This window comes from Dinoponera quadriceps, unplaced genomic scaffold, assembly GCF_001313825.1.
Source record: "Dinoponera quadriceps isolate SergipeBrazil2010 unplaced genomic scaffold, ASM131382v1 scaffold1249, whole genome shotgun sequence".
In the NCBI taxonomy this organism is placed as follows: Eukaryota; Metazoa; Arthropoda; class Insecta; order Hymenoptera; family Formicidae; genus Dinoponera; species Dinoponera quadriceps.
The window spans coordinates 1,413-10,043 of record NW_014555318.1 but is presented as its reverse complement, the minus strand read 5'-3'; the positions used below and the strand labels follow the sequence as shown (position 1 = coordinate 10,043).

Here is an 8,631-nt window from a genome sequence, read left to right as displayed (position 1 = left end):
TCCTCGCTAATGAAACGCCCCAGGTGGTGGTGGTGGACCGCCGGAGATTCTCTCGTCGCGGATTAAAAAGCCCGGATATCCCCGCGAGGACGTCTCTTCCGGTGCGCCTAGCTCAACTTCGCCCTCCCGTTTCGCGTCGTCGCACGCCGAGACGCGACCTCGCACTCTCCCCCGGTATGGGATTGATCAACACACCGCTCTATCGTGTACAAAGAATTTATTTCGTTGAACATAGACAGTATTCACAAGCTCACGCTCAGCTTATACAACGTGACATCGAGATATGGTATCTGCGTGTGTGCGTGTGTGGATGATCGAGACGCCTCGAGATTGCTGCGGTTCTCATATTGCCGATTGATCGATCGATCGATTAGCTCGCACGCAGCATTCGAAGTGGCTGATGCATGAGTCCGACTTTTCGGGGCATAATTAATAAGCGTCTTCAAGAATATTTGCTTTGTTTAGGTTTTCGATTTCATTCTCACTCTCTCTCTCTCTCTCTCTCTCTCTCTCTCTCTCCCTTTCTTTCTTTCTCTCTCTCATTCTCTCGGCCTTTCTCTCTAGCTCTCGGCTTCTTTCTCTCTCTCGCTCGCTCTCTTTCCCGTATTTGCTCGACCCCGGCTTTCTCTCAGCCGGTGTCGGACGTGCAGGAAGACGTGTCGGCGTTACTCTGATCGTTGTTGCTCTCCGTCGACGAGCTGTCGTTACTCTTTATTCGCCGTTTGCGCAGCTTCGTGAACTGAAACTCCTCGACCGGCACTGCACACCAACAATTGAAGTCATGTCATTAGTCTCCTGGCTAATTATCGATGCCCGCGATATTCTTTCTTATTTTTTTATTGCTTTCTTATTTTTCTCTGGGCACGTCAGGAGGTAGGACAGTTTGATCGGGGTAAGTCAAATCGCAGCGTGTAGGAAAACGAAAACGAAGAACACTTGTATATTTCTTTCTCTCTCTTTCTTTCTTTCTCTCTCTCTCTCTCTCTCTCCCTCCCTCTCTTTCTCTCTCGACCGACCGAAACGCTTTACAACGTGGATCGCATTATCTTACAATGGAAGTGCGCGTACCACGGAGCTTGTTTGAGCACCTTAAGACACTGACTCGTAGGTTGCGGAACTTAGGCGAGTACCGCCGATATCGTGCACCAAAATCTTTAACCGATACGGAACGCATATTCTCCTTCCTCATTGCGCGCACATCCTCTCGCATCCGTGCGAAACCGCAACGGAACAACGACTTAATTTAATCTTTAGCTCCCCTACGTAGCAAACTCTATTGCTAGAGAGGCACTGGATACGGCGTCACCCCGACTGCGAGACAGACTGTTTCACGAGTGTCACGACCGGATTGTAAATCGTTGCAGAAACGTACCTATCGCACGGCATGGAATAGACGATTCTATGTGTGTATGTATGTATATGTGTTTATATATGTATGGTGTATGTGTGTGTGTGTGCGACGAGGTAGACGAGAAACGAACGATCTTTATTTACAATAATGCACTATGTAACACACATGAACAAGCTTCCTTACTATGCGCTGGGAGAAGCGATAAATCGGCTCGTACATCGAAAGCGTGTCGTTTATGCGATATGTACACATACTTACGCGCGACGTAGTCGGTGAATTATGTAATGAAGAAGGAACACTTATAAAACAGTAAACTTCCGTACTTCCGTGCCGACGCCGTTCGCTCTCCGTCGTTTTCTCCGACCTCACGTCTGTGTGATATCTATTACCTAACGCGATATTTCTCATTCTCTCTCTCTCTCTCTCTCTCTCTCTCTCTCTCTCTATCTATATCTTTCTTTGTCGCTCATTCATGACCAAGAAATCATTTACAGGATTCGTTAACGTCTATTCGCGTGACAGTATGGAAATTTACTTCGTGCTTCGTTTGCAGTGTGGCAACTCTTGCTCGACGGTATAACGAATCGTTACATGTTACATGCGAGCAGTAATATGATCAAACGTATGTGTTGTACGGCCAAAGGATCCCGGGAGATATCTACTCTGTATTATTCGTACGAGAGACTTGCGAAAATAATCGGGCGACGTTGGGCCGCCCCGTTGCAATATATATATATATATATATATATATATATATATATGTATAATCTGTACAGCGGTTTTGTACCCAATACGTCCCTCTCCCGCAGGAGAGAAAATGCACAAAATGTCAGGTAAAGTGCAATCTTCGGAAGCGAGATACGTTGACTTCTCGTTAAACATCGACTTCTAGTAGAAATATCTCTTTAAAATAGAGTCTCTTATGCATTCACAGCTATAACGTATTTACATACATTTCACAACAATAAAGTCGTCTCAATCTTTAAACAGTGGTACAGACTAAACAGGTCCTCTTTAAGTCTTACAACAAAGCATAGACTCGTGTCACGCCTCCGCCAATGGTGTACACATTAGAAATCGTAATATGTTACCTGAATCACATCGTCCGTTCGTGCGCTCCGTAGGCTTACTTTATGCGTTTTACATTCGAACGTTCCGTCAGCTTCCGCACGGAAGCCGGGACGGTCTTATTCTTTAACGATATGATTATTTGTAGATGAGGTCTCATTACCGTCTGAATCGGGATCACGATCGGCGGCACAATGAGCCGGAGCGGACGGCAGCGGCACGATCTCCGGCTCGAGGGGCTTCACCGGGCAATCGACATCCTCCACGATGACTTCCTCCGCCAAACTGCTCCTCACTGCCTCTGCGGGTTGGCGAATAATCAAGTTCACATTCGCACTTAATCCCTCATTAGAGCTCGTCCACGCGACTGATTACCGTTAAACGCCTGCGGGTACTGTTGGCTCAGTTTGTTCTTTACCAGACGAATCCTCTTAAAGATGTAATCTAAGTCCCTTTTCATTTCTATGAGAAGAGCAGTGTGCTTTTTGAACTCGGTACCGGCTGTCTTCAGTCTGTTTATCGATAACTGATTGCAGTTGGTCAACATCTCGTTGGTTTTCTCGAACCTTTGCAACCTGGAATCGAAAAGAGAAATAAAGGACACGTCAACAAATGACAAAGAGTGGCCATAATTAATATTAATATATAATATAATATAATAAAAAATAACATTCAAGCTGATATTCATAGTCAGATCTTATATATAAGACCATCTAAATTCATCTTTGAATATTATATGACTCATTTCATTGGATACAATCTCAAGATGAACTTAGGACAGTCTTAAATATAAGATCTGACTACAAAAACTGGCCTCACAACTCAATAAACATCAACGGTAACATTACAACAATGTCATAATTTCTCACTCAACAATAGTTGCTTTCCAGCAAGAGACACAAGTCTAGATATATCATCTATTATTCTTTTCTTTATTAAATGCAAAACAAGAGCAAATGTTGATATAACTAGATTTGTGTCGATTTGTGTCTCTTACTAAAAAACAACCAATTAAAATAACTGTTACGTACAACCTGTTATAGTACGAGGGCGGTCCGATAAGTACTTAGCCTACAAAAGAAAAACGAAAATTTGGGAAAGTGGCGATTTATTTCTCAACATAGTCTCCTTTTAGCTCGATACACTTCACCCAGCGATGCTCCAACTTCTTTAACCCATCTGAAAAATACGTTTTCTCGAAGTCTGCAAAGGCCTCCGTGGCGGCGATGACCTCCTCATTCGACTCAAATTTCTGCCCGGCGAGTGACTTTTTCAAGTTTGGAAACAAAAAAAAGTCACATGGGGCCAAATCTGGAGAATACGGTGGATGGGGCAGCAGTTTGTAGTCCAATTCGACCAATTCGGCCGAATGAGGAGGTTATCGCCGCCACGGAGGCCTACTTTGCAGACTTCGAGAAAACGTATTTTTCAGGTGGGTTAAAAAAGTTGGAGCATCGCTGGGTCAAGTGTATCGAGCTAAAAGGAGACTATGTTGAGAAATAAATCGCCACTTTTCCCAAATTTTCGTTCTTCTTTTGTAAGCTAAGTACTTATCGGACTGCCCTCGTATATTTACATTGTTAAATGAAAAGTTACGACAGGCTTGTTCTTTGTTCCTGCACTGGCTGCACTAGTTCGAGAAGTGCATGTTCCAATATTCGTTGCCAGTAGTATAAATCTAAAATACATGTAACATGAACGATAAATTTGTAATACTGTCAGTAAATATCTAACCGTATATTTCTTGAACCAGTGCAGCTAGTGCAGGAACAAAATACAAACCTAACATCGATATTACCATTATTCAGTATTTACTGGAAAAGCATCTGAGACTACTTGCATTTGTTTCTGAGCACGTATCATGGACTCTACATCCTGCTGATCGACAATGCCAGCCAGGCCTTGCACAAACACCTCTGGCGCAGTATAGTTTCTGAAACACTCGAAACTGCCAGTATCCGACTCTGGTGTGCCTTGCGCCGCTGCCATGCTTTCGTTATCTCAAGACTACCAGACCTCGAATTTATTCTCATCGTCAAGCAACCTCGTCACATAACTCCGTCCCGCTGGCTCAGCACGAGTGGGCCGGCTTACCACACAATTCTTCATTCGTAAAGAAATTCCCTTTCAGGACACAAACGAGCATACGTTTCACGAGCACTGCATCCGGTCGCGTATCTCTGCCAACACGTCATATCGATCTGAGAAGGCCGGGAATGACTAAGTGAGAATCGTTCTAGCTATCAAGCCGATCGTTACCTCACGATACAACGTGGTCCCACGCTTATCGCATTCCGGAGAACGTCGAATCCGTCTATCTAAGCTGTCCGTTATCGATCTGTTGAGAGGCACGTTCAATTTAAACAGCTTCCCGAGTCGATGGACGAAGCAACGCGAAGTAGGCGTGAGATCCGCGACACACACGACGATCTATTCCTCGTCACAACCTGGTCGCTCGATCGAATCCCGTGGAATCGAAGAAAGCGGTGGAACGAGACACGGTGAGGGCAGAGCCGACGACGCGGACACGACCGGGATTGCGAGAGCACGCGACGACGCACCGTCGTCACTTCGCTCGCGCCGCAAGAGACGCAACAGCTGTTCACCGCTCGACGTTTTCGGCACGCACAGTAGCACGTGTGTAGCGAGCATTCAAATTCTCGCCGTGCCTGACTGGTGTTGTGGCCGTTTGCGAGCAGCTTCGTTCTCAAGAAGGCTCATCTCTCGCTCCTTCCCTTTTCCTCCTGCGCGACTGATTTCGACGCCGCGTACGGTGTCGAGATCCGCGGGTGGTCTCAGGAGCATGGCGCAGAACGTCAACCCGTTCTGCTCGTCGCAGAACACGCCGAACAAGGCCGCCGAGGAGAAGCAGAACGTGCCGAAGGACAATCATGCGGTCAGCAAACGGTGAGTTTCGATCTTCGTCGCGATGTGTTTTCCTCCTTTCTCTCTCGCTCTCCAGCGAACTGGCGACGATCGCGATCATTCTTTACGCCTGGGCTTTGTATACCTTCCACGAGTAATTGATCTCGCTCTTTGTTTGCTCTGTGGTAACGTAACCTAGCACACAGGCCAACACAGGCTGATATTATAATCTCCGGCGATATTCGACTGTCCCGAGTATTTCACTGAATTTAATATTATGTTACTTTATCATTTTCTCCACTAGGAGCAGCTATGTGCGAATTATTGTCTCACGCAGGTGTTACTGTTGAGACTCACTCATTACTGTTGATTGTTCAGGTTGCAAAAGGAGCTCATGGTGTTGATGATGAGCACTGAACATGGAGTATCCGCCTTTCCAGAGGGAGAAAATTTGTTCAAATGGATTGGGACTATCACTGGACCAAAAGATACAGTGAGGCTTGTTTTATTACCACTTGGAGTACCTGAATTTCAATGCGCTTGGTTCTCGGTATTCTGATGCAACGATGAGGAGAGATTTGATTTAAGAATCTTGTGTATAATCTCTAGGTATATGCTGGTCTCACCTACAAATTGACTCTGGAATTTCCACATAGTTATCCATACAGTGCTCCGATAGTTCGTTTTGTAACACCTTGTTTTCATCCTAACGTTGATCCTGTTGGTAATATATGTTTGGATATATTGAAGGATAAATGGAGCGCATTGTATGATGTGCGTACTATTTTACTCTCCATACAGTCTCTTCTTAGTGGTGAGTATGAACAAATGAGGTGATTATGTGATAAGCCAGCCATTGGTTATGCGCAATGCTGATTCCAATTACATCTCATTCCACAGAACCTAACAACGATAGTCCACTTAATATTCAAGCAGCAGAGCTTTGGAGCAACCAGACGAAATACAAAAAGTATCTGACAGAGGAATACAACAGAGCACACAGTCGTAACCCGCAGGATTCATGATGAGCCATTATCACATAATCATTTTGAATCGTTTAATATCATTATTCCTATTTCGGGCGATAGGATTATAATTAAGTGTAAGATTAATTGGAATTTTGTGCACGTTTCTCACAAGTCATGAATACGAACACATCAACGAGAATTTAGATCGAAATTTCCTCCCATCGGAATGATAAGGACAAAATTGTTCACTGCGAATTTTTGATATTGCGTTGCATTTATATAGCAAGATTCTTGTAGAAAGTTGTGAGGATAATTGTAAATTCACATGATCACACACCGACATCAAGACTGCGTACACATGAACATCTTTTAATTGACATACAATCGCACAAGAAACACATTTATTTATTTATCATGTAGAAACATATGCATTGGTCCTTCGATCATTGCAGTCATCATGTATTACATCCACACTTGATGTTTCTTTCTATTTTTACCATTATTGTATAATTCCAAAATAAATATTTTAATGATCGTACAACGTGATTGAAACAATCTCTAGTTTCCGTTAAAACACATGCAGCTTAGCATATTACGTCTTAGTTATGTCACAATTATGTCTTTAATGTCAATAAGACTTCATTAAAATGCCATTTAACATCACTTTGTTGCTTGAGGCTCTGTTTTTTAGTTAATTTCCAAAATCAGCATATTATATACATGATCATGTTATTCTTCTTAGTGCAACAATATTACTTTTTTATCATGCTTTAATATTTGTCTCAGCATTTGCTGTTAGTATACAGTTTTCTAATATTATTTCTCGAAAAACTGCGGAAACATTCACATATTAGGTGAAATGATTGTTGATTTTGAAATATTTCCGAGATAATTACTCTTTTTTGTTTTTTTAACAGATTATATATTCAGAAAGACTATTTTTTGTACAATGCAACTTGTACCATTGTCCAATGGCTCAAAACTGCGATTCATTTTTAAATGCATATATAATAAATTTAAATTTGTCCATAACTGATAAAGCAATAGCTACCCAGCGAACACTAACAATAACATTAATCTTTATATTAATTATTCATATTATGTATAGATTTTCAGTACTAATGGTGAATATTGAGATGTAGTCATTAGTTATTTACACCAACTGTTGGTTAATGTTCACTGGGCGATAAATGAATTCACACAGCTGCGCAACTTTATAAATTAGCCACAGATATAATTGCATCATATTTTTTTTTTTAAATCACATGACGATACACTCTTTCTACCTCGCTTCATGATTCAGTCGATAACGTCGTAAATATAACACGTCTGTTCGTTTTTGCTGCACCGCTGAATTAGTGCAATAAGTTGAAGAGAGAAAACATATACTTGTCTCGCTTCAACTTATTGCACTAGTTCAGCGGTACAGCGAAAACGAACAGACTTATAATGCAAGCCATATACCTGATAGAAACTTTAAATTTTGTAAAAACGTGGTTACACCAAGCTACACTTCCATGCACTGGTACACTTGTACTGACGGCACTAGCTCGAGACTCAGTGCAGGTAGTTTAGTGAACTGTTGCACTACATGCTGTTGCACTGCGAAAACGAACAGCGTTGATGACGTCATGATGACGTCATTCTCGATAAAAAGAACGCTTTAGTGTAAACTCTTTGCACTGGTGTGCACTAGTGCAGAAAGTGTTTCGAAGAAAAAACAGACCTATTGCAAAAACGAACAGCGTTGATGACGTCATGATGACGTCATTCTCGATAAAAAGAACGTTTTAGTGTAAACTCCTTGCACTGGTGTGCACTAATGCAGAAAATGTTTCGAAAAAAAACAGACCTTATATATTTGTAGGCGGTGTACAATTTGAATTAAATTATAACGTGATAAATTTTAACTGTGACAATTTGGAGTATTGTGTAAATGGTAGGAAAATATTGATACCATTACGTAACAATGACAGATTTAATAACGAAACAAATAAAGAAAATTATTCTGTAATAAATGAGCAAAATGAAATAACATTTGGTTGGGATGACCCAACACCAAATTATTTTTAATTTTGTACAAGGATCAAAGTGAACAGTTAAAAAATAGAAAAATTAAAATGGAAAAAATTATGTTGAATAACATTTCATCAGAAATGCAAAAGAATGGATACAATACAACCACACTACAGGTGGAAAATAAATATAAATCACTCAAGAGATCATACAAGAATATGATATCGAATAATAAAAAAACAGGTAGAGGCTGTCATGTGCGTATAGAAGGTTAGTGTTTACATAATACATATGTTAATTCATTAATGTGAGAAGTGCTAATATATACATTTATTTTAATTATTATAGGGAATTGTCTGAATT

General features: G+C 41.5%; 2 protein-coding genes across 3 annotated transcripts; one reads left to right on the top strand and one right to left on the bottom strand.

Moving 5' to 3' along the window:
* Positions 1-200: 200 nt before the first annotated feature.
* On the bottom strand, positions 201-4,989 carry LOC106743791 (kxDL motif-containing protein CG10681). Of its 2 annotated transcripts, none has more exons than XM_014617985.1 (5): positions 4,679-4,989; positions 4,260-4,620; positions 2,795-2,994; positions 2,583-2,720; positions 201-759 (listed from the first exon to the last, which is right to left on the bottom strand). In XM_014617985.1, the coding sequence occupies exons 2-5, from the start codon at positions 4,406-4,408 to the stop codon at positions 629-631; spliced, it is 618 nt and encodes a 205-aa protein (XP_014473471.1). In that variant the 5' UTR covers positions 4,409-4,620; positions 4,679-4,989; the 3' UTR covers positions 201-628. The 2 variants fall into 2 exon arrangements, with proteins under 2 accessions (XP_014473471.1, XP_014473470.1); XM_014617984.1 differs by having other exon boundaries at positions 4,260-4,599.
* Positions 4,990-5,061: 72 nt separating this feature from the next.
* Positions 5,062-6,798, top strand: LOC106743792 (ubiquitin-conjugating enzyme E2 C). The gene is made up of 4 exons (XM_014617986.1): positions 5,062-5,326; positions 5,663-5,777; positions 5,894-6,098; positions 6,185-6,798. The coding sequence occupies exons 1-4, from the start codon at positions 5,223-5,225 to the stop codon at positions 6,307-6,309; spliced, it is 549 nt and encodes a 182-aa protein (XP_014473472.1). The 5' UTR covers positions 5,062-5,222; the 3' UTR covers positions 6,310-6,798.
* Positions 6,799-8,631: the final 1,833 nt, after the last annotated feature.